We start from the raw sequence: 26,914 nt of genomic DNA, 5'->3' as shown, positions 1-26,914 counted from the left end.
TCCAAAGACTTTTTTTTATCATAGGGGCTTTACCTTTTCCAGAAGCTATTGACTGTGACTGTCAAGGTCTCGAAGTAAAAAAAAAAAGTGCATGATAGACAATAAAATATTTCAATTGCTTGCTTTGACTTGTAAATAACTGGCAGAAATGTATCGTTCTGGGACATACAATATAAAAGGATTGGTCCTGACCACATATTCATTCATTCACTCATAATCACTGATTATCCCACTAGCCATGGACGATAAGCTACGAAAATTTAACCGATTTATACTCATCGAAGCTTAGGACAACTAAGCCATTTTAAAGATGGAAACCGCATCAGTTAAATTTACCGAAAATGATTTTTATTCGCAATTTTTACCAAATATGTATTTGAAAGACGATATATTCATGTCTTAAGAACAATACAATAATTCGGTTCGCTTGAAGCACTTAGCCTATTAAGACTTTCTTTTGGTTCGTAACTTTGTAGATTTCTTTCGTTGCATTTTATTTTATTTTTAACATTTTTTCATAGATTTAGATCTTTATTGTTATACTCCTCTAGATAAAGAGAATTATTAGCATGTAACAGAGGGATTATCCTTAGACCATTGCGATTATCAAATGTGTTTTTATATCTGTATGAAAGGATGTGTGTGTAGAACAATTTTTAGACAACTAGATCTAGATCTACAAGTAGATTTTTTCTATAGGAAAAAAAAATAAAGTCCTAATATTTGTCACCGTGAATATAAATTCTAAAGGCCTTTAAAAAGAGTAAGTGTGCATGCGTATTTAGAAGAGATGTCTGATACAGACTCTTGTGTTAGAAAAGAGAAAATGAAAAAAGAACATAGAATTTGAGGGCTAGAACATTGTGTTGCGATAAGAGGAGCATTGTGATGCGGGTCGTTTAATATGGATGGGTTTAACTCTTTCTCTCCGTAATTATTTACCACATTCCGGTGGAATCAACGCTGGTATCGTCAGTTAGGAGAGAAAGAGTTAAGAATGTTCCGGGCAAAATAAATAGTCGATATGCAAACAGAGGTATACTCAGCCAGACTTACGTAGCATTCACCGAGTTAAACATCCACGATTTTCCAGTTCCTTGATAACACTAACACTATTCTAATTAAAATATTGCAGAGTGTTTAGGTATTTTAATTAGCGATTTAAAAATATATTTATACTTAATTCTTGAAACTGTTCAGAAACTACATCAATAGTTACATTATATACATTTTTCTGTTGTGCAACTAAAGAGTAAACATATCCCCACGTTTTACGTGTTCAATAGCTAATGAAGTAGGAGCTCTACAAAGATTTTTGGCATCTACATTACAACATTCATGGGCGTAGCCCATGACAGGAGGAGGTTTCGGGGTTTGACCCCCTCCCTAATTAAAATCCCCATCCACACAAATGGGGGCTTTAGTTTTGCGTTAGTATTTTTAAATCTCTGCATTCCTCATTAAGCCTTATTATTAGTAATAGTATTTTAAAAACAAAACAAAAATACAATAACCAAACTCCATGATCGTAGTCTAGAAAAGTTTTGAAATTATAACTTTTCTTCAAATAAAAAAAAAAGTGAATGCTTTAATTTTACTTTATTTTTTTAGGGTTTGAGGATGACCTACCTTGCGCCTCCCTCGCCCCACCCAGGGGTAGCAAAGGAAATTTTGAGCTTAAAACCGGGTTGGGGGGGGTGTAGGTGATATCAAAACGCCCTTCCAAGAAAAAAAAAACAAAACAAAACTACATTATCAAATTTCTATGAGCGTAGTTTAGATAGACACTGATGTTTAAACCCCCCCTTCCAATAAAAAAATAATAAAGTAAAACTACGTCCCAATGCTCTTAGCCATGGGTTCAAAGGGTTTACTATCTAACCCTAGCCATGGGTTCAAAGGGTTTACTATCTAACCCTAGCCATGGGTTCAAAGGGTTTACTATCTAACCCTAGCCATGGGTTCAAAGGGTTTACTATCTAACCCTAGCCATGGGTTCAAAGGGTTTACTATCTAACCCTAGCCATGGGTTCAAAGGGTTTACTATCTAACCCTAGCCATGGGTTCAAATGGTTTACTATCTAACCCTAGCCATGGGTTCAAAGGGTTTACTCCCTACCCCTTCCCCTAAAAAATGCTAAAGTTCAATATTGGGCTCCATTAATAGAGTAAGTCTAAAAAACAACAATTCAAGTAACATCCTGACATAAAAACAAAGAAAAATACTGAGTTATAAATTAGAACTTCAAGTCTAGTGTTAGATCTAGATGTCCATAAAATGAAATTACCAATAAATAATCACACAACTATGTCTTCCTCGCTGGCCGAATCAGAAAATGCGTAAGTACTAGCAATTAAAGGTGTCACGGGTTCGATCACGGAGTTGAACCACACAAAAAATTATTTTATTATATTTGAAGTTTTATAATGGAGGTATTGTCTGTTTTAAAAATATTTTTAAAACTGTTTTTCATGTTTCAATCAGTTCCCATGCCGGTCTAGAAATCTTTAAGTCTATTTAATTAATGTCTGTGTAATTTCCTGTAAAGCCGTGTTAAAAAAAAAGATGGGAGTAAATTTAATTTTAAGATCATTATATTTTGAAAATGTATAACAGTCAAATCAGAATTGTCCAATTAGGCATTTATGTTTCTGAATAGATATACATAATCTGTCAAAGTATAGGAAATGGTTTAGCCGTTTTCAAAATTTTAGGAGCAACTGTACAGTTAGTTAGCATTGCGCGTGACTGCGATGCTTTGCAATTTTGAAAAGATTTTGAAAATAAGTTCAGGCGATGACATCCATTGCCATTAATTTTTTTTTTTCCCTGAGACAAATATTGCCAGTGAAAGAGTATTTTTTGTGGAGTGACTGTTGATAGGTTTATAGTGATAGTGCTGTTTGTATATATAATTATATATATATATATATATATATATATATATATATATCTATATATATATATATATATATATATATATATGTGTGTGTGTGTGTATGTGTGTGTGTGTTTTATATTGTACCGTTTTGTATGGTGTATCAGGAAGGACATGGGTTCTGTCCATGTTTCTAGAAGAATAAGCATGATTGTTTTTCTTGTGCCTTCGTTTAAGTGTTAGTGTTCATCCTTCTAAGTCAATATCCACAGCTTAGGACTAGGCTTTACTCAGAAATTCTGACATTTTCCTAAACAACAAGCCACCTTGATTGTCAAACTAACAATAGGCCACTTAAGCTACCGTTATATGAGTTAACAGTCGTTTCATGAGTATTTTGACATTGTGTGTATCTTGGCTGCAGCTATTTGAATATTTGAAGTTGCTCCAACTAGAATTTTGCGTAGTCATTGTGTTTTATCATTATGTCAAGTTTCAAGCTTCAAGTGTTTTAATTAATAAATTGCATTGAACATTTTTTTACAGGATTTCACATGACCGTATTTTGTCAAATCGAACCGAACCTGAACACGAGTTTCAAAATGTTACCGAACCGAACCATACTCGTTATCAAACTTAAATCTAACCGCAACAAAAACGAATCCGAACTTCATAAAATGGTTTCGATTCCCGAATTAGAGATCTATCGACGGCTCAAACCTTAAATGAAAATCATTTCAAGCTATGGCAATAGCACACGATTTCTCTTTTAAGATCAATGGCTGGGTGTAATGACTAAAGTAGTCAGAAAAAAGAGACTCTTTAGTAGATGTATTTCTGCGATTGTAAATGGTTATGAGAGTAGAGATTAAACTCCTAGGCGTTATTTAACCTTTAACCTCAATTTTTTTTGTTTAATCTCACACATTATGATTTTTTTTATACACAAGCATAGACTCTTCTTTAAGAACAGATTCTAGATCTATGTGTTTCTATTTGTAACTGTTCTAGATCCGTGAAGAAACAAACTTCAACAAGAGGTGTTAGCCAACCAAATAAACCTCTTCCTTGGTCCGCATTTTATTCCGACCGCAAGCGCTGCTTTATGCAGAAACATTCCGACATGATTTAAATGTAAAAAAAAATCTTCCCACTCCAATAATTCTCAAACTGCATAAAAAGGACCCTACCCGATCCGTAAAGGGGAGCATATCCGGCCTGTACAATGATGCGTTTTTTTTTTAGGTCAACCTAAATACTCATAAATCGATATGCTCCCCCCCCCCCCCCCCCCCCCGCATGCGAAGAAGTTAACCAGATTTCATCATGATTTTTTTGTAGGTTATTCCAAGCTAGTGTGATACTTGGTATTTCCTTATTCTATTTATAGCTTTTTTTTAAGTAAAGGACATTTTTATAGCATGCGTTTGTATTTGTCACATCGTGTGTTGCATGTATTCAAAGATATATCTCTATAGTCTAGAACTTTATTCCCAATGACATAATAGTGAAGAGAATACGTTTTGTTTTTAAACATAAGACATCACATTCAGCAACATTCATCTCCTTAACATTGAGCTTAGGTTTGACTTCCGAGTACCAGATCTGTTCATTGATTGATTTAAAAATGTCAATGCCAGTATTTTCTTATCTTTGACTTCCACTGCTTCATTACTTTTCCAAATTAACATTTTTCTTTATCTTTGTAAAAAAAAAATAGGTTGATCTATTGGTCTAATGTAATTTGTATTTTGTCGTCTTCAATTCAGAGATATTTTTATTTAATAACCGGCGCTATCTGTTACTGTATTTTGTATATGTTGATGTATTGCTTGGTTCACGGACAATCAGAAAGAAGTTACGTGTAAATAGTCGAGTGTAGGGTTACCAGACAACTACATACTAAAAAGAAGACAAAAAGGAGAAAAAAAGAATTTCTGGGGATGACCAAAAAGAAAGACAAAAGGAAACTCTAAAAAACTGGACATACTTTGTAAATGAATCCTTTAGTAGCTGACAGGATGTACTCGAGACGATTCGTTAGAGATGTGGTACAGACCTGTGACGTGGCAACCAGTTATCGGTCTAAAATGCCCACAGGTTCAGTGGCGTAGGATCCATGTCACGAATGGGTTCAATGAACCCGGGACCACGACCATTAGGGGGCCCACAGTCTGTGGCGTTCCAGCAATGGCGCTAAGGAATTGCTTGCTTTTGGGCCCATAACTTTTGACCAGTTGGGGCCCACGTGAGAACTTATAGATATCACTAAAGGAAAAAAAAATATATGCACTTTTGTAATGTGTGTTATAGAATAGAATCTGAAAAGCTCCCTTCAAATATCCTAAACATCGTACGAACCTTTATGTTAATTTTAAAACATTGACCCGTGTTTAAAGTTATAGTGTATATGTACCAGCGGCTTGGATTGCTTAAATGTAAGGAACTGCTTTCCATTCGGTTTATTGTGGCTAGCCCTAATTGTACGTTTGAGGAGACTATTACACTAATGCCAGATTGTTCCATTCTTTTTTTCCCATGTATCTCCATAAACTATTGATAGTATTAGTATTAACGGGGAGGGAAGAGAGAGAGAGAGAGTTTGGTTTAGGAAATAGAAATGTGTTGTACATAAAAATAAGGAATGGGGCGGGGTAACAATAACAATTAGGTCTATAAGGATAGTCCTGATGGTCACGAATTAATATTTCGAAACGTCTGATAATTATTCAATTTTTTTCAAAGCTTAATCTGTTTCTTTTATTTTTTGTATTTAAAATATTGAAAATGGTCATTTAAAGGATGGAATCCCATAGAAGATATAATCTTCATGCTATCATACAAACTAGTTTCCGACAAATAGTGTAAGTCTTCACATTGCTTTGTTGTCTTATGTATTGTGTACAAAATGTTCACAACATAATTTTTTAAAAAAGGAGATACAGTCATAACAAATAAAAACAAGGTTACAAAAGACAGATTGTGTGGAAACACAAACTCAAAATCGGCCCCCGAAAAGGTCCATCCAGGCAGGCTTCAATATTTTCAGAAAGAACATGTAAATGAAATTATATCAAAGACAAATGAGAGATAAGAATGGAGAAAGAAGGTTAACAGATCTTGTGTAGTGCCCCAACGGTCCCGCAGATCAAGGATAGGTGAAAGTGAATGTAAAGTTAGCTGTGAACCCGGCCTAACTAGTTCCCCCTTTAGACCTTGTGGTCTATAGGACAGATGATGTAAGGTTCATCTGTTTTTGTGGCCTACGATTAGCGAGGGTGTCATGTAGCCAGAACAACGACCAACCGCCTATACTTTTCCCCAACTAATGTCAGGTACCCATTAGAGCTGAGTGGACTCAGAGGCGCCCAAAGACTCCAAAGTTGAAAATCCCAGTCTTCACCAGGATTTGAACCCGGACCCCCAGTTCGGAAGCCAAGCGTTTTACCGCTCAGCCACCGCGCTTCCCTTTGCCTAACTGATGTCTTATAATTGATCCAATTGTTTTGAAAAGGCTCAATCTCTTATTCGAATCCTCAAAAACAAAAATAGAAAAATATATAAATTATAATTTCCACAATAAAAAATGTTTAAAAAATGATTTTTATAAGATTACTATTCATTTTAAATTAGGTCTAAGTTATAATGCATACTAATTAGCTTTTTCTCTTTAAAAAACTGCGTGCATAACTGATTTAAAAAATTAGATTTTTCGCTTTCAGAAAAAAAAAAGTAGCCGTTGCACCAGAACTTTGAATGGTCTAAAATATTGTGATGTCGGATTTTCAATATCTTTTCTAGTTTACGAGATCTAAACGGGACGGACGGACATACGGACAGACGGTCAGACGGACAGACGGACAGACATTTCGTACAAAACTAATAGCGTCTTTTCCCCTTTCGGGTGCCGCTAAAAAAGTATCATTAAATATTAGCAAGCAAAGGAAACAAAGCTTGTTACATAGGCTTCGTGCTTGTGGTACTATAATGAATGGCTAAATCGAAATGGAGAACAGGCTTATAACAAAGATCTAGGAGATAGAGAGGATTCAATTGAACATGGAATTGTGCCTTACCTCGACCCATGCTTATTATTTCCTTGGTTCATAGTTCATAAAGAAAGTTAATACCGTTATATTTAAACAAAAATATCTAATTAGGCTTTATTTGAAATTGCTATGAATATTGAAATCTGACAGAAAGCCCTACAGATTCAAAACGAAATAATGGACCTTTTGGGCGATGCAGTTCAGATAAAAATACCGGTTCTATAAGAAGCCATATCCACGCCATTGTCCTCCTTCATTGCACTCAAGACATATCAAAAGTTGATCAAATCAGCTCCAAGTAATGAATAATGCACCTGGTTACATGCGGCTTCAGAATGAGACAGCTGAAGGTCACTTACAAAGGACTGGGATACATATTTGAAACCAAAAGAAAGTCCGCTGCCGAGGACAGACGTAGACTATCGGTGGACAATGGTTATGCCTACTCTAGGTGTGGCAAAATATGTAGGCCACAGCTGGGGCTGCGTAGCAACAAGGAATAGCGCACTCCTCATTAATCTTTGCACTATCAATCACTTGACCTATTTCATTGCCATAAAATATTGTTATCGTGTTTAAGTCGTTAATGCCTAGTTTCGTTTCAAGTGCAGACGACAAGAGGTTGTATGATGCCACTATTCCTCCAATTGCATTTGACCCAGATTGCTATAGACTATTGTTGAAATATGCAATCCTTTAATGAAACCTTTCATAACGACATATCAAGTCTGTGTACGAGATTTTCATGTTTGTTTTTTTTGTATTATTATCAACTACATGAGATTTGACTTTTTAAAGAAAATCAAGACATCTACATTTTATCACCTAGTTTTCTAAACTATGTCCCAGCATCTATCATATTTCTCACTTGTGTCTGTATCAATTTGTTCAGCTTAGCGGTCATTTTCAAAATTTATATTGATCAAAAAAAAAAGTTTAAAAATGACTATCACACAGAGCAGGTTGGTTTCGCTTAGTGTTCCTTCCATTGAGCGAGAAACAGCTAAAAGTTCAGAAACAGATGCACTGGTTACTGACTTTGTAGGCCAGAAAAATGTTCCATCTAGATCTATATACAGTTAGATGATGGAAGTAGAATTAGATCATAGTTTGCATCAATGCTAATTTTTTATTTAGATAGAAGTGTTTTAGAAATGTAAATGTGTAGCATGTAGAACTTATTAAAACATTTCTTTATTCAATTTGAAACATCTTAAAGTCATTTAATTCTGTTAAGACATTGTATAAACGTTGACTTTAAAGACACTATTACTTGTTGGAGTCCGAACTGAATCAGAAAATACAACTTCACGAAATTTGAGGAATAGAAAATAAAACTTCATGACATTTGAGGAATAGAAAATAAAACTTCACGACATTTCAGGAATAGAAAATCAAACTTTACGAAATTTGAGGTATAGAAAATAAAACTTTACGCCATTTGAGGAATAGAAAATCAAACTTCACGCCATTTGAGGAATAGAAAATAAAACTTCACGCCATTTGAGGAATAGAAAATAAAACTTCACGACATTTGAGGAATAGAAAATAAAACTTCACGCCATTTGAGGAATAGAAAATAAAACTTCACGACATTTGAGGAATAGAAAATCAAACTTCACGACATTTGAGGATCTCTGAGTAACAAGTTTGATAAGAACAGCTCTCGTACTGACTGCACTGTTCTTGAAGAGGCTTCACACAAAAAATGATCTTATTTTTCTGCAAATAATAAAAATAATAAAGTTTCTCTTTCAGACCTTGCAGTCTATAGGGCAGAAGATGATCATCTGTTTCTGTGGCCCAAGGTTAACGAGGGTGTCATGTTGCCAGCACAATGATCAAGCACATTTACTTTTCCCCAACTAATGTCAGGTACCCATTAGAGCTGGGTTTTTTTTTTTTTGCAAGACAAGTTCAAACTCTAACATTGATATATACGAGACTAAAAAAGAATGACCGCATCCACCAAAGATGAGCTTACATAGAGCTTTTAATCCAGTCTGTTCACTGTCACCAATACTATAAATGTCCTTCGCCAGTGGTTCCCAAACTGTGTTCTGCGGAACCCTTGTGTTCCGCCAGGCCTGAATAGATATTAACAAGTAGGCCACCACATGAATTAATCTCTAAAAAAAAAGCAAAGTTTTCCACTTAATAGTCCGAATGTGCGAAGTGTTCTTTTGAGGAAAAAGTTTGGGAAACACTGTCCTACCCTGTTCGTTGTAACTAAACAATCCACGCTCTATTAGAATTCGTAAAAGTAAAGTTTCCCTTTCAGAACTTGTGGTCTATAGGGCAGATGTCAGATGATGTAAAGGGCATCTGTTTCTGTGGCCTACGGTTAACGAGGGTGTCACAACGACCAACTGCCTTTACTTTTCCCCAACTAATGTCAGGTACCTATTGTGGTGCGCATCTAGAGTTGCTTCTTGTGTGAGGTCTCTTTTGTGCTCCATAATGGTTTGTGCGCTCTAGTTCCTAGGGTCGCGCTTTGTTGATGTCATTGCCTCTTTGCCTCTGTTGTGGGTGTGCCGATGATCTTTTGTTGGAGTTTTCTTTGGTGTTTTCTTCTCCAGTATTGGGTAAGTTAGTTTTATTTTACTTTATTCTTCGTGGTGTAGCTCTAAATTCGTTGGTCCTATGATCTTGTGAATGGCGATCTCAAGGATGCGTATTTTTCTTGTTTAGTATATAAATCTTAACCTTGTGACCTTTATGTCCTTGCTTTGACCCATATATGTAATGTTCATTTATTAAATATAAATAAATATAATGAAATAAATAAGCCCTAAGGGTATAAATGTTAACACTTCAGCGGTCTGATGTTGTGGAGTACCGCAAATTGTACAAATAGAATTGAATAATGGCAATTTTAGAGAGTGTTACTCCTCGTCACTATTTTAACCTGTTTTTTTTTTTATTATCACCAACGCCTGAATCTTCTGGCTCGGAGCGGCAACGTGTGAGTGGATCGAGTGCCTGTCGACGGGATCGGCCTGAAACTGTGTGTCTTGCTGGCTGGTGTACCGGAACCGTCCTGAAGTTAGAACCGTTGGTCTGCTCCAGTGGCTATTCTCTTCTGCGGAGCCTGGAGTGAGGCGATCTTCTTCCGACGCGGGATACTGAGCAGATAAGTCCTTGGCCTTGTTATTGTCGATGTGCCCATGGTTTCAGTTCGCCCCATTGTAATGTATTAAATTAATAATATTTGTTCTCTCTTTGATCTAAATTTGTATTTGTTAGTGCTAAACAGTTAGAGCCTGGAATTAGGATTTAATAGTCTGTGTGATGGAGACAAGGTTAGTTTTAACCGCCCAGTTCATCAGTGACGGCCGTGCTGTTGGTTATGGTGGTGAGAGGTTGGAGAGGTATGTAGCGGAGCAGAAGGATGACTATTAGAGAGCCAAGAAGGAGGAATTGGAACGAGAGACGGCTAGACATGAGCGTGAGGAGAGACTGAAGAAAGAGGCGAAGGCAAAGGAGGCTGCTAGACATGAACGAGAGAAGAAGGCCAGGCGTGAGGAGCACGAGAGGTGGAAAGAGAGAGATGCTAGGGAGGGGCTCAAGAGAAAAGAGGAACTGGAACTGGCACGGCTTAAAGAGACGTTTGCGCCAGAGGCAGGTGCAGTGGTAGGTCAGGCAGTTGAGGTGCGACATAAGAGTGTCTTGGACAGGCTAGACAAGAACTTCCAAGGCATGAAGGAAAATGATGACCTTCTAGAGTACCTGACGCACTTTGAGGCCGTGGCAGCAAGGTGTAAAATTGATAGTAAGGAGTGGTCCAACTGTTGTCTTACAAACTGACTACCTCACTCAAAAACTTCATGTTGAGGGACAGTCTGTTCCTCAGCTATAAATATGAGGTCAAAACGGCACTTCTCCGCCACGCAGACATTAATGCGGAAACCTGTCGGAAAAGGTTCCATCGGGTCAAACCACGGCAGAATGACTTCCGTGGGTACTGGTGCAAAATGGCCGAGGTCGGGAAGACAGTAGATGAGACCAAAGATCTCATGATTAAAGACAGAATATTAGAAAATGTATCGGGAGAGATCTATCGCCAATTTGTTCTCAATAAGCAAAATACTGTGGAGAACATGTTAGACATCATAGAGGGATTCAAGTTCGCGAATTCGGGGGCGTCGCTTACCAGAGAAGAAAGTGTATATGTCGCGGCGGCGTGTAGCGGTAGCGAAGCAGTTAAGCCGTTCGTTGAATGAAAAGTGATTGTTTGCTTCGGATGTGGCATGAAAGGCCACAAGTCAGTTGAATACCCTCAACGTTCGCCTTTAGTTAACTCCACCCCTGATGCTGATGGAAGCTCTAAAAAAGTACCCGCAATCCCTGAGAGCTCTCACCCAAATAGAAATGTTTCGCTGGGGCGCTATCGGAGACAGTTTGACGGTAGTGGGCGCATCCGCGGCATGAGCACGAGACGACAAAGTTATGAAACTGAGGGGCGTGTTCCTGATAACGGATACGGAAAGTCAGGCCCAACTATAATAACAGAGCATTTGGCCCACCGGTTAGGTACAGATGACTGAGTGGTCCCCATGATGTGTAAAACTGTTACAATTGTTCCCTAGGAAAGGGTCTTGATTGTTTTCCGCTTGTAAAAAAGAAACATTGTCTTATGTGGATAAATCGTTGCGTGACAGATCGGTAGGCAAGTTAAAGTTTGGTAGAGTAAATGGTAAAGTTGTGTCTGTGCTGAAAGAATCTGGCTCGAGCGTGATGGGTATTAGAAGTTCGTTAGTTGGCAAGAAAGATATGATCCATGGAAGTTGTAGGTTGAAACTGGTTATGGGACTGTAAGAGATTACCCGTTAGCGTGCGTTTATATTTAGACGAAATATATTGTCGGTAAATTTGTAATAGCATGTTTTAGGGATCCAGTGGCAGACTTAAATCTTGGAAATATAGATTTGAACGATGGCAGTCAGTTTGGTTGTGCAGCTGTAACTAGGGCAATAAAAGAGAAAGAAAATGATAACAGAGTTATGAATGACAGTGGAGTGTTGGAAGATTGTCCTGATGTTCTACGTACGAGTGATGACTTTTTACGTGAGCCATTGAGTGACCCGTCGTTGAAAGATCTTTGAGAGCGGCAGGTGGATAACTGTGTTGACATTAAGAAGAATGGAGGTGTAGAATTGTGCAAAATTTCAGCTTGATTCGAGATTGGGTGTCGGAAACAAAAACATTTGCACAATTTTTTACCAGACAGACAGGCAGACGGACAGAGTAAGTTGATATAAGCATTGTAAACATATATAAATGCTGTCTCTATCTTCATCTAGATCTAAACTTCACCCGACCACCTTCACCTATCCCTTAGTCTGATAGACCGTAGTGGGCACCACACAAGATCTTACAAAGTCTTTCTCCATTCCTTTCTGTTTGACTTGGATAGTCTGATAGACCGTAGTGGGCACCACACAAGATCTTACAAAGTCTATCTCCATTCCTTTCTGTTTGACTTGGATAGAATCTTTATGAATGACAGGCGGGTCCATTGCTTTATGATGACTTCCCAAATCTTTTACTGTCTGCCTCAACCTCTAGCCTAGTAGAGTTCAAATCTTCAAAAGATATTTTCTCAGAGTTTTTCAATGTATACAGATAAAAATAGTGAAATATGTTTTTTGGGGGGATTCAAATATATTAATACAGGTTTTTTTTTAGGATATCTGCCTGGTCGTGTGGTATGAGCGCTGAATTGTCGTTGTCTCGATGGTCCAGGGTTCATACCCTGCCCGCTGCCATCCACAGTCGTCCTGAGGGAGGTTTAAACTAGGAAGTAGATTATTTTCTCACTCTGAAGGAACGTCCGAAACACGTCAAACATTTGACAAACATTTTATTCGCGTTTATGATAGAGTTAGATTTACTAGATGTATGACCTCCTGGAGTCTCTTTTTGCTGCTTTTGATAATGTCATGCATAGAAATACAATATATAGGTATCTGAGCACCAGCTTAGGCGTCAACATTCATTGGCTGACATAGAAGAGAGCACCTGGTTGCATGCGGGCTCAGAACGAGACAGCTGGAGGTCACTCACGAAGGCCGCGGGATACACATTTGAGACCAAAAGAAAATCTGCTGCCGAGGACAAACGCAGATGGCGAAAAGAAAATCCAAATCGACCACATGCGGACAATGGTTATGCTTGCCCTGGATGTGGCAAAATATGTAGGTTCTAGCTGGGGCTGCGCAGCCACGGGAAATACTGCATACCTCGCTAATCTTCGGACTCGAAGACTAGCCTTATTATTATTAGGTATGTGAGCATAATGCTCTTTCGTAGATTAGATTCAGAAAATTAAGTCCAATTACGACAGTGTCATATATATTTTATAATACAGCAACAGAGCCCATTGCGCAAAAATTCTTGATCCGAGAATGTTCAGTGGTAGAAATAACTTGTACAGAACTCCACCCAGACAGAAGAGATAATTTATGCTTTGTAAAATAAAAATAACATGATCATTTATAGAACAGTCTAAGATGTTTAAATTAAATTAAATTTTTAAGTTATAGAAATAAATGGTTGCTTCAAGAAAATTCCATTGTCATCAGATATTACAGATGTAATATGTGCATTCATTCTTTTGTTTGGACAAGATGTTTACAATATTTACATTTAAGATTGTTTTCGCTTGGCTAACAGGATCTTGTTAAGATATACAACACTAAAACAAATAGAGCATATTAAAGTAGATACATCTATAGCATTGACATAAATCCATGTCAAGTGACTAAACACTTTATGATTGAAGTGTTTACTGAGAATCAGCTTTACGCATTATTAGTAACATTTAGTATGAAGTCGTGGGTTGACAAAAGTTTTTATTTGGTTAATTTTGAAAACCTTTGATCTAAAACCATTAACCTAGTGAACTTTGCCATTTAATTAATTGATGCCCTATTTTAAACAAATAATTGTACGTCCCCTTTCAACTAGCCAACTTGTCCTCAAATTTGGACTCTGAAACACCAATCATTTCAGTTGATCTGCAGATGTTACTGTTAGGCTAGAAACACTACACTTAATAACTATAAACAACGCCAACACTATAACGCCAGATTCATCAGTCCATTTATTTACACAGCCTCATTGTACGAGGTTACACACAACACTGTGATATGAACTTTCTTACCAAGGGGAATAACTCTGCATATTAATAACAAACACATACACATAAGACACAATGTCAACATTAATTACAATTTCTTTTTTTTTTCTTTCTTTCATTCTTTCTTTCATTCCTTTCTTCATTCATTCAAATCTTCCTCTCTTTCTTTTCTTCATTGTATTTTGAAGGCTGAGTAAAACTGAGTATATAGGCTACAAAATATGGAAACAATAGATGATAGTACCTCTGACTACCTCGTGATATAATTTTAAAAATGAATACACTTTTCAAGTGTCCTTGTCTACTATAGACAATTCAATCTTCTCAAACATCAAGGAGAATGTGTAGAGTGAGAATAAAGAAAAACACAAAAAAAATGTCAACTTTAAAAAAGAAATGTAGCACTGTCTAGTATGTTCAGAGTTGCCTTAGCATTACATTTAATTAAACTTGTACAGCAAAATTTTACCTAATCAAAATAATAAATTTTATGTATACATAATGTAATAGCGAAGGTAAGCTTGACAAATTTTAAGCGCTGTTGTCTTACCCACTAGTGGATCCAAAACTTTGGAAGGGGGGGGGGGCGATTTTTTTCCTAACCCTAATCCTATCGCCCAGTAAACCCTAACCCCATGCATAAACGTGAATTTAATTTATAGCATATATACATTATATTAGTGACAGATTTTTTTTTAATTTAGTAATTTCTATAATACAAAAACTATAAGGCGATTGCATGCATCGCCCCTCCCACCTGGTACAACCCTTTTTCATTTTATTTTTATCAATAATAAAATTTGAGATTAGAGTGTGGTGCGATATAATATACAAATGGTTCACATATCAATACGTAGCTTATATTATATAGATATTCAACTAATTTTGTTCAGAAAATATGATTTCTCCATAAAAATAGGACCGCCCCCCCCCCAATCAGAGGGCTAGAGTGGGGAGGGCAGTACATGCAATTGCCCCCCCCCCCTTACCCCACCGAATCGGCCAAGATACCAGAAGGGGAGCGACATAACATAAAATTTATATATTAATTCAACTAATTTTGTTCACAAACTATGATTTCTCCCTAAAAGTAGGACCGCCCCTCCACACTCAAAGGGTTAAGGTGGGAAGGGAAGTAGAGGTATTCGTCGAAAGTTTATGGGGAAGGGGGGAGGGGATTGATGTCATCGCCCCCTCCCGACCCCACCAAATCGGCCAACATACTAGAGGGGAATGGCGAAATAATTTAAAAATAGGTTGAAATATAAATAATTAGTATATATTATTAGCATAAGTAATAAATTCGAATACAAATTGTGTGACTTCTAAAATAAAATTCTCCCCTACCGCCACCCCCCCCCCCCAATGATCCGCCAGTGGTCTTACCATGATTAGGTCAAGTTGGTGCCAGTGTTTGGAGCAAGGATGCCGCCAAGATACTCTGTGCTGTGGTTTAGTCTTGAAGTAGGTGTTAGTGACACAGAGGGAGTGTAGTGAGCAAACCTCGAGGAGCCTTTGTCCGTTTTCATTTACTTTTCCGACACCAAAACGCCTAATTCAGTTGTCCCATGCAGAGTTGTCAGATCCAACGCGTGCATTGAGGTCGCTGAGGATGATAACCTGTACCTGAGCTAGTATAAGAGAAACTACTTAATTTAGTAATAGGCTACACATTTTAAAAAACAACTTTTTTTTTACCAAAAAATCTAAAACCATTTGCATAAATGTGTTAAGACTATGTTCAACTAAAAGTATGTTCAACTAAAAGTATGTTCAACTAAAAGTATGTTCAACTAAAAGTATGTTCAACTAAAAGTATGTTCAACTAAAAGTATGTTCAACTAAAAGTATGTTCAACTAAAAGTATGTTCAACTAAAAGTATGTTCAACTAAAAGTATGATCAACTAAAAGTATGTTCAACTAAAAGTATGTTCAACTAAAAGTATGTTCAACTAAAAGTATGTTCAACTAAAAGTATGTTCAACTAAAAGTATGTTCAACTAAAAGTATGATCAACTAAAAGTATGTTCAACTAAAAGTATGTTCAACTAAAAGTATGTTCAACTAAAAGTATGTTCAACTAAAAGTATGATCAACTAAAAGTATGTTCAACTAAAAGTATGTTCAACTAAAAGTATGTTCAACTAAAAGTATGTTCAACTAAAAGTATGTTCAACTAAAAGTATGTTCAACTACATCTTCCCTTACTCAATAGTCTTTTTTAAAAAGTTTATTAATATGTAAATATTAATAGTGAATAGTATTACAAAAATGGTGTATTTTTATGAAAAACAAATGCTTGTGCTTGAATAGTTGATTTTAAAAATAGTTTTTTTGCTTTTAGAAAAGAAACAAGGTTACAAAGACAGTTTGTGTGGAAACACAAACTCAAAAACGGCCCTTGAAGTGGTCCACCCAGGAAGGTAAAAAGGCAGGTTTCAATATTTTCAGAAAGAACATCAGAATGAAATTCTATCAAAGACAAATGACAGAGAAGAATGAAGAAAGAAGGTTGACAGATCTTGTGTGGCGCCCCCAGTGGTCCAGCAGACCAAAGGATGGGTGAAAGGGAATGTGAAGTTAGATGTGAACCTGGCCTAAATATTTAATTGAATATTTAATTGCTCTAATTGTTTTTTAAGGTCAAATCCTGAAGTAAAAATTTCCGTAAAAAAAAAAAGTTAAGTGTACGACCTTCATATTGAGGCACTGCAGTTCACGCGATATTATTAAAAATTAATTATTAATTTTTGTTTCAAATTATGTCCAACTTATATGCATACAAATAGATATTTTTCTCTTTAAAAAAAAAGAAAACTTTTTTTGTGTGTTTCTGTAGTGGTTAGTATGACAGAACTTATATAACTTAGCAATACAAATGTAATAAAATAAAACTTTTTTGACAAAAAATCTGAAACCATTTGCATAAATATGTTACAAATATGGTTAGAGTGTATCTTTCATTCTAAAAGGCCTTCCGTGTTTGTTACTATTAATAGTGAATAGTTGTAAAAGATTTGTATTTTTATGAAAAAACTGCTTGCATAAGTGATTTAAATAATTAGATTTTTCGCATTCAGAAAAAAAAAAAAGTAGCCGTTGCATCAGAACTTTGAATGGTCCTAAATATTATGATGTCAGATTTTCACTATCTTTTCTAGCTTACGAGCTCTAAACGGGCCGGTCGAACAGACATTCCACACAAAACTAATAGCATCTTTCCGCTAAAAAGAAGCCGTTGCATCAGAACTTTGAAAGTTCTAAAGTATCATGATATCGGATTTAAAAAAAATCTTTTCTAGTTTTTGAGATCTAAACAGACCAGATGGGATGACTGACTGATAGACCACACAAAACTAATAGTGGTTATTCCCTTTTCGGGGGCCGCAAAAAAAAGTGGTGACTTCTTTTCCCTTGCATGCAGACCAAAGCTTTTCGATTGTTCAAATATACTTTGATCCAGTTGTACTTTCTGTTGGTTATGTAAAAGTTCCGCTTATAGACCTTGCGATCTATAAGGGCAGATCTAGTTAAGCTCATCTGTTCATTTGGGCAACGGTTAACGAGCAGGGTGTCATGTGGCCAGCACAACGACCAACCGCTTTTACTTTACCCCGACTGAAGTAAAATACCCAATAGAGCTGGGTGGACACAGGGGCAACCTAAAAATCGGAAATTTAAAATTCAGTCTTCATCGAGATTCGAACCCAGGAGGCCAAACGCTTAACCATTCAGCGCCACTGTGGCAATGTGGTGGTCGATACACTTAAAACCCTTGTTCCCAGACCTTATCGAAGTCCTTGTCTTAAGAATTGTTCTCATTGTAGTTATTTGAGTGAATTCTTGTGATGATAGGAAAGTCCCACTAGCGTCTTTGTTTGAAACCCACAGACAGTTGCGAGTAAAGTTGTTGATTGTTTGTTTGTTAGATACAACACGGAAGTAGAAGTAAGTGTTTCCTGTTACTTCAGTGAGCACACGTCCGAAGTGTGTCCATTCTAGTCAAGCCAGTGCAGACAGTCAGTCATGGTCATAACAAGAGTGTGCTTTCTATTATGTCTTAGTGGGAAACCTTTCATTCTTTTTAACAAAATATTCTCTCAACTATTAAGAACAACATTAATCATAGGATGAATATATTAACATCAGTCTTATTGAAGTCGAAATCTCGTGTTGGAAATTATACAAATACAATTCTATTTCTTTGTGTGTAAAGTAAAATGAACATTTTGTGTAAGAGGTAAGGTGTTGATTGATAACAAGCAAATAATCATATTGACCGATCCAAATGGTGATGTCAAATTGAAATAAATTTTGTTATACTTTCAAAACTGAAGTGGTTCTCAGTTCCTGTTTCTTCCTACTATAGTCAGAAGAGTTTAACATTGCAATAAACATTAGACAAGGATGTATCATATTGTGATGTACTATATTTTCTGAGAGGGCTAAACAGATAAAGGAAGATGCGTTTAGAGTCTTGCCTCTATGAGATCAGCTGACATGTACTGAAATACTGATTTACATTTAATTTAAGTTTAAATCTTTGTAATAAACATTGATATTTGTGTGTGTAAATGACACTTAAAATGCACTGGTAGGACAACTAATTGCAGAGTGGTACACTTGTGTCTATTAATGCAGCAGAGCAGTCCTTGCATTTCTTTACCAATATTACATGCCACCAGGAAGGTGGAGAGAAGATTTAAATGATATATTAAATTATATTATGATATTTTGGGGAGGTTGCTGAGCGGTGAAGACCTTGGCTTCCGAACCGGGGACCCGGGCTCGAATCCTTGTGAAGACTGGGATTTTTAATTTCGGGGTCCTTGGGCGCGTTGAAGTCCATCCAGCTTTAATAGGTACCTTACATAAGTTGGAAAAAAAGTAAAGGCGGTTAGTCGTTGGGCTGGCCACATGACAAGCTCATTAACAGTGGTCCAAAGAAACAGATAACCTCTACATCGCCAGGTCTGAAAGGGAAAAAAATTGTTTCTTTACATTAAAATGATATATCACCAACTTGACATGCAATATAAGTGGACGAAAGTGTCTCTCCAAAATAGGGCTCCACAGCCATATGAAAAAGTGTTCGAGATGAACCATAGTCGTTCTACCACTGGAGGAGGCCAATGAGATATATATATATAGAAAGAGAGGGGATGTAAAGGTCATCTGATTCTGTGGCCTACGGTTAACGAAGGTGTCCACAAGGTCTGAAAGGGAAACTTTACTTTTTTCTTTAATATATATATATACCAGAATGTACCCTTAAAGTGAAAGTGTTATTTCTGAACTACTTATTACGTTGATCGAAGCTAGACCTGTTCTTTGCAACTAAATATTATGCAAATGTACAAAGATCGCACTTCTTTTAATAAAAAGCCAGATCCAGAACATTTCTTTGCATTGAGGAAGACATTTATAATTTGTAAGATAAAAATGAGGTTGCCATGTATATTGGATTTTTAGAGAACTGTCCGATGTGGAAGCTCCTACATTATGGCAACAACTGTGTAGTAGGGAAGTATGTTAACGCCTTTAGACTGAACGCTCTCAGCCTATGGGGAAATAAATATTCCTTTTCTTTTACATACGCCTAGTAATGATTGCGTTTTGTTTTTTCTTTTCTTGTATGTTAGGTAAATAAGTGTATTTGATAAATAATTTTGTTTCATAAATAATGTTAAGGGACGTATTTTAGTTTCTTCACAAATAAATGCCGAGGACTAGGTTTTCATGTAGCACAAGTCTTGTTTTGTCTCCATTTAAAGTCAGGTTGCTTCTAGCACATCGCTAGTATGAACAATCAGTCTTCCCCAGGACACTTCAGTGACTCCAGTCTTGTTTTGTCTCCATTTAAAGGTCAGGCTGACTCTAGCGCATCTCTAGTATGAACAACCAGTCTTCCCCAGGACACTTCAGTGACTCCATTCTCTATTTTGGTATGTGCTTTCACTAAAAGAAACATTTTCTTTGTAAAATATTTAATACTTAATTTAATAATAATAATAAGGCTTGTCTTCGAGTCTGGAGATTAATGAGGAATGTAGTATTTCCCGTGGCTAATATTTACTCTTGAAATACAGAAACAAAAAATTTCTTGTACATTTAGTATGACAATGTTCTAAACAAAACTGTTTTAATATAGAACAAGCTTTTTTTTTTTTTCTTTTCAAAAAATGTTGAAACCGTGAATGACAGACTTCTACATCTAGAAAAATGTATAATAAAAGATTTCATCTATGCTGCAAGGGATTTATATTTTACAAACTTCCTTAGATAACAAATTGAAAAAAGTTTTTTTCACTACAAAGAAAAATTCCAACCAAAATGTTTTAATGTTTTTATACGTTTTAAATTTTTGTTTAGCCTCGAAATCCTTTGTATACATTCCAATCATCTTTGTCGTGGTACTAGTGGAGTTGATCTTGATAGTTCTGTTGGCTTGCAGGACAAAAAAAGGTAACTCATAGACATTCATTTTAGTTTGTTTGTATTCAATACCTAGTGACCAAGTCTCGCCAGGTGGAAGGAAAGTTTGATATTTATCCGAGAACTCATTTTGGAAATATTTCTGTAATGACGTAGTTGAGCCATCGGGAAGCGACTTCCAATCTTAAGGATTGCTCTAATATTCTGTTAGTTCTAAATGTCTTTGCACATAACCATTTGAATAGAAGGTCTCTTAAGTGCCCCTACAGTCTAGAAAAGCCATTGATCACGTCCAGTCATTTTACATTGCAGCTTTAGCGTAAAAAATCGGCCAATGTTAGGCTTTGAAGAAAGTCTTTGCAGTGTAACTTCTCAAATAGTTAGGTTCAGACGATTTGCATAGTTAGTGAATGATATCTAAAAACATTTAAGTAAAACTCTTGCTGGGATCCATATTCATTATGGATTCTCCTAGCATCTTATGATTCATATTTTCTAACAGGATAAAGCATAGATTTTGTTACTAAATTGTAGCACTTTCCTTGATCGACTTGAAATTATTTCCATGTGTTCTAAAGAATGTTTCGTTAAATCCATTTTTGGACATATGAATCGTTACACTAGAGTTTAAATATAAATATAAAATGTATCAAAAGTTTTGATTTGTTTTATAATAATTTATTATCAAACTATCATGTGGCCAGCACAACGACAACCTTCTTAGCTTCCCTTATTAATAAACTGATACTCATCATTGTTGACTTGACTCAGAGCCTAGTTCATGACTATATTTAGTAGTACACTGGGGTCGGTACAGAGGTAAGGGTTAAAATCCGTCTAGAAACCTTCGTTCTAATCAAGAGTCTCAGGATCGCGTGTCTCACATCTTTATTGAACGACCACAAAAGTCTCAGGTGAAGATCTTAAGTAAATAAAAACTAAAAGTTCTGATGTTTATTCAGATTAATTCAGATCAATTCAGAAGCCTATTGTTTTATCACTCAGCCATTACACCCCACTAGCTATTACTTTCCATCCCCGCCGCACAATGTACATCTCCTGGAGGGATCATGCCACCAATCAGGAAGTTTTTAATTAGGCCAATATGCACAGCATCTATGCTCTCCTATCTACGCTGGCTCGGATATGTCGCCCGCACGCCAGATGGACGGAGTCCCTAAAGACATCCTATAGGATGAGCTTACGGAATGAGTCAGACCCAAGGGCCGCCCAAGACTAGTCTATAGAGATGTCTGCAAGCAAGACATGAGAACCACAGGCATCAACGGAAGAATGGTGGAGAAGATAGCCCAAGACCGGACAGCAAGGAGACAGACTGCCTGCTGGTACTAACTCGCCGAGAGCAAAAAAACAACAACAAAAAAAAAGAAAAAACCGAAGCTGCCTTAGTCAACAGAAAGAAAAACAAAAAAGCTGCCTTATCAGCCAACCCTAAAACAGATGCATTTACATGCACAAACTATGGTAAAATCTGCCGCTCTAGAATTGGATTAATCAGTTGATCAGTCACTCCAGATTCTGCTCCGTCTCAAGACTAAACATAGACCAGTGACTCATTTGGACGCATCAACTGTCTTCAGAGTCAGAATTACAAAGACACCCTTAAGAGCTCCCTCAAGGAATGTGATATTGACATTCACGGCTGGGAAGCACAGCTCTCGATCGCTCCTCATGGCGAGAAGCCGTGAGTGTCGAGTCTAAAGATAGGAGACAATAAGAGCGCCTGCATGACAGAATGCAGAGCTAACAAAAGCTTATCTGCAGTAGACCCAACTTACCCATACCATGTATGTGGCAGGCTTTTAAAGCGGAGATTGGAAATATTAAATGAAAATGATCTCATCTTCGACCATGAATGAGACTATATCAATATATCCATACTATCAATGTATGTGAGTGTTTGTGTTATAACAATTGTACTACTTTTACTTTAATTAATATAGCGTTGCTTACAAACATAATTAGGATTAAGGCGCCATTGATAACATGACAGACATAAACACCAGAGTTTCAATGACAAAATAATCTTATAAAGTTTTGAACATAGGAGCCTTGATGTTTTATTATCATGTAGTTCTAGAATGTGTTCACTGACTAGTAAATAAATGTGTCTCTTTATGAACAGAATCACGAGCTACACTACGACCTGCTAAGAAAAAGTCTATATTTGACAGGTAATGTTGTTCTAGCCGTAGTTTCCCTTGTTAAGATTATTTATTCTTTAAAAACACTTGATCAGAGAAGCCTCTAAAAGCTCAAAGCTTTCATATTTAAACTTTTAATTTAAATGCCCAGCAAGACTCTGAGCTTAAATGACTTCAAAATGTTTAGAAACCAAAAATATCATTTTCACAAACTTCCTTTTAATTTTTTTTCATACCGTTAACAGCGCATCACGAAAAGATTGTCTCTTAGTTTGAAATGTTACTGCTGTTTAATAACTCTGGTTTGAATCTAATCTTTTCTATTTCCTAAACCCCCCTATGTTATTTTGGGTGTGGATATTTCATATTCACTATAACTGTAAGCTTTTAGGTTTACTGTAATACTTCCGCTGCCTAGATTAGTAAATGATTAATGATAATTACTAAGAAGAAAAAAAAACAGTTTTAGAAGAGAACGCATTTTGCTTTTCGCTCGCTTATGGAGTCTACGATTTTTTAATTGGGGAATCTATAATTAAGTCCAAATATTTTCAATCATAATGAAATTAAAAGTGTAATTATTAATAAGGTGTCTTTTATCTTTACCCCCTTTAGGCTCACACTAAGACCAAGGACAGGTACATTACATTTTTTTTTATTGATTTAAAGTTACAATACTGAATTTGACTATTTATCATTATAGTCTACTGTGAATATTGACTTTTAAAGTAAGCATAATAATATTTTTACAAAACAACTAAATTTTTCCTTCTATCTGTGTTAAATTATTTTTTAATAGTTTCTTATACTTCATTTTCAGCACTTCATTCATACATCTTTCCTAATCGTAAAACATTGGTAACATTTGGTGTCAGGCGTAACATTACAGAAAACCCGAATACACTGCAATCATCAACAGAAAATATCATCAATAGCGAATCATCATCGCATAAAGAGAGTAATAATGAAACCAATTTAGAGGGGGATGTTCCTACCAATGAAACAACTTTACCAGTAATCCACTTTGTTGATTCCCCAGCTTACACAATACCTGATAAGGATGAGTCGGACGAATGTATCAGCATAAAAGCTGATGCCTGTTTAAGCTCTGGTGCTGATTTAATTTATACGGGTGCCGAAAATACAGCAGTTGTCAGCTCTTTGTTAGCAGAACCAAACAGCATCTACTGCACTATCTCTAGCTTGAGAGGCCATAACTTGATTCACAGCGCTAACAAACATCTCAAGTATATCCCAGCAGAAGCCCATTGCAACAATCAGCAGGAAGTTCCCAAATCATGTGAAGATCTACGAAATAGCGAAGTGTATAGTGAAATTGGAGACTCTCTTGGCAGTATAGGCACGAGGCTTGATTCTGTGAAGGGAATCTCTGGCACCTTGCCAAAGTGTCAGATCAAAAGTTTCCAACGTAAGCTGAATGCTCAGTGCTGGTCGAATCCTTGCATACCAACAATATCATTGCACTGTAATAACCGTCGTTCCAATGTCAGTGATAGTCACATTTATAGTGAAATACCACTGGCAATGAACATCAAACTAACTCAAGAACATTCATTAGAAAATAATTCTTTGAGGGAAGAAGTGATCAATTCGTTTGAAAATTGTAGCTTCTCTCAACAAGATCGAACATTGGAAAAAGTTCAACTTGGCTTATTAAATGGCGTGTCTGCCGGTGGCAACTGTTCCGGTGAAGCGAAAGACTCAGTTTACGATGCGTTAGCTAATTCGTCCATAGAGCATAACTACGAGCCGTTCCGTTCCTCGTCACGTTCCTCTCAGTGTTATTCAACGCCCATTTACGTGGAACCTGATTTCTTCTTTACAACAACAGCATCAGACGTTGAAGGCCAGAGTTCGAGTACCAACCAAAGTAGAGAGCTCTCTGAGCATCACTCTATCAACGAGCTCACGTCTTATGAGAAGGAAACTTCCTCGCTAATGGAAGAGCTCACAGAGCCAGGTCAAGAGGACTACTGGGAGGCGGATGGTTACAAAGAAGAGTTGCCGACTCTTGACAACTGTGAGATGAATAAGTCCACTTGCTTTAAAAGTAACTGCATTCAAGACAAAACTAATTTACTAAGTTCTTCTCTCTGTGATACATCTTCAAAAGTAGACATTAGTGATGACGACTACGTTGGCCTTAACGATTGTGTTAGTGAATGCTAGTGTGGGGAAGAGCAATCGCACACTTAGCAAAACACTCAGTGTACATGGGAAAACCAAAACAAATTCTCTTGCTGCTGTACAGAAACGTTTAAATTATTGTGCCACTGTGTTAAATGATAACTTGTTAGCTCTGCCCCGATGATATTAAAATGAATAATGTTCTGTCCTATCACTAATTCAATCATTTCAACACGCGAATATCTACAACTTTAATAGCCGCCCGGTAAATTTCTTTCTCTTTCACCTCTTTATCTGTGGTGCCCAACACAACATCTCCATTTCTCCTTTTCCTTGACTAAAATCTCGTTCAAAAACAGGCCCGTTCATTCTTATATAGTGGGTTCGTTGTCTCTTCTTTGTTTCCTTGAAGGAAGATCATTGCGAGCTCTGAGGATCTTGTGATGTATGCATACAATTTTTTGTTGACGTTTTCCAACAGTGGTCAGCATGTAATGGTAGAGCCCAATGGCTAGTGTCTTGGTGTTTGTAATCTTCTCGCTTGTTTGTCTTTGTAAGTAAAACCTAGGATCCTTCATTGGTATCTAAATCCCATTGCAGCAGCCTATTTTGAAACATGCTAGCTATTGATCATCATAAGGGTTTTATCGGCGTTTGATCTGCTTTCTACATGCTGCGGAAATCTTGCCTATGCGCACCACCAAGTCAGCTAGTACTTCTTTTGTCCTTGCAGAACTATGTCATACTCAATGTGCAAGTTAGTCATTCACCTTCCTCCAATGCTTACAGAACCTTCGTAACAGTTCAAGGAATATATTGAAGGGTGTTGGTGAAAGTAGCTACTTTGGTCTAACTCCAGCTACATTTTAAACAAGGGGTCAACGTTAATGCTGCAGTGCACTGCACTGCACTATTTATGTTTATATAAAAAAAAATTGTTCAGTGCTGTTTCTGTTCATTAAAACAACAATGTTGGTAGAAACATATTTACAACAAAACAACAACGTAAACTATTGCGTTGTAACACCATCATGTAGTGAAATGTTTATAGGCCAAAAACAATATATAATGTAAATAAATATATAAAATGTTTGTGATTGGATTTTGACACTCCTGCTATTTATTGATGCTCTCCGGCCTACTCAAATAGAACAATGTATTTTACTATTGACAAAAATATCTAAAAGCTATAATATTACAATGTATTATTATTCCATTTTAGCGGACCCCGAAAGGTGATTAGCCGCTATTAGTTTTGTATGGTCTGTCTGTGTCGCCCCCTTAAGATCTTATAAACTGGAAAAGAAAATGACAATCGGACATCATGATATTTAGACGTTTCAAATTTCTAATGCAACTTCTACATTTTTTTTCCCAAATGTGAACCATTAAATTTTTAAAAAATTAATTATGCAAGCAGAATTCTCATTAAAATACACAATCTTTAAATACAAAATTCAGGGGAAGTAAGTTTTTTTTTAAAGATGTCACAGACAGATAATCACAATGTTTTCTCCAATTAGCTCCCCCTCATAACAAATAACTTACGTGAACTCAATGTTTCTACCACTTAAAGGTAGGTGAGAAAATAAGAATACTTAAACAAGCTTTACTTACCATCAGTGGCGTCACTAGAGGGTACGGAGGGTGCGGTCCGCACCGGGTGACACCCGTTAGTGAGGGACACCCAAGTGAAAAAAAATGCACTTTTGGAATAACTGACAATTTTTAAAAAATGTATGTGTCATTAGCTAAATATTGGAACATGTTATTCACAATTGATAAATAGATTAAAAAAAATATTTCAGCTCAACATATCTTAATTTTTAAATAAAATTCTACAAATAGTCCAAAACGTTACATCATACTTAACCTTACTTTCACCTGTATATTAGCTGCATGTATATAAACGCGGCTTTGATTTTTAGTCGCTGTTTAAAAAATGACGACATTCTCCAGGCATATGTACATTTTGTAGAATAGGACTTTAATTAGGCAACAATTCTGAAGACGATGATGTAATTTGAGAAGTTAAATATAAAAGAAACTCTAGCCAAGAAGAAGGAAATGTTACAATGAAACAGTGGAATGATAGA

General features: G+C 36.4%; 1 protein-coding gene across 3 annotated transcripts; it reads left to right on the top strand.

Moving 5' to 3' along the window:
* Nucleotides 1–18,049: 18,049 nt before the first annotated feature.
* On the top strand, nt 18,050–26,631 carry LOC106055234 (uncharacterized). Of its 3 annotated transcripts, none has more exons than XM_056011144.1 (6): nt 18,050–18,310; nt 19,936–20,015; nt 20,443–20,535; nt 22,652–22,700; nt 23,286–23,308; nt 23,491–26,631. In XM_056011144.1, the coding sequence occupies exons 2-6, from the start codon at nt 19,964–19,966 to the stop codon at nt 24,858–24,860; spliced, it is 1,587 nt and encodes a 528-aa protein (XP_055867119.1). In that variant the 5' UTR covers nt 18,050–18,310; nt 19,936–19,963; the 3' UTR covers nt 24,861–26,631. The 3 variants fall into 3 exon arrangements, with proteins under 3 accessions (XP_055867119.1, XP_013066875.2, XP_055867117.1); XM_013211421.2 differs by having other exon boundaries at nt 18,051–18,310; nt 19,845–20,015; XM_056011142.1 differs by having other exon boundaries at nt 18,051–18,315; nt 19,849–20,015.
* Nucleotides 26,632–26,914: the final 283 nt, after the last annotated feature.

This window comes from Biomphalaria glabrata, chromosome 14, assembly GCF_947242115.1.
Source record: "Biomphalaria glabrata chromosome 14, xgBioGlab47.1, whole genome shotgun sequence".
NCBI classification, from domain to species: Eukaryota; Metazoa; Mollusca; class Gastropoda; family Planorbidae; genus Biomphalaria; species Biomphalaria glabrata.
This window is presented reverse-complemented; position numbering and strand designations above follow the sequence as displayed.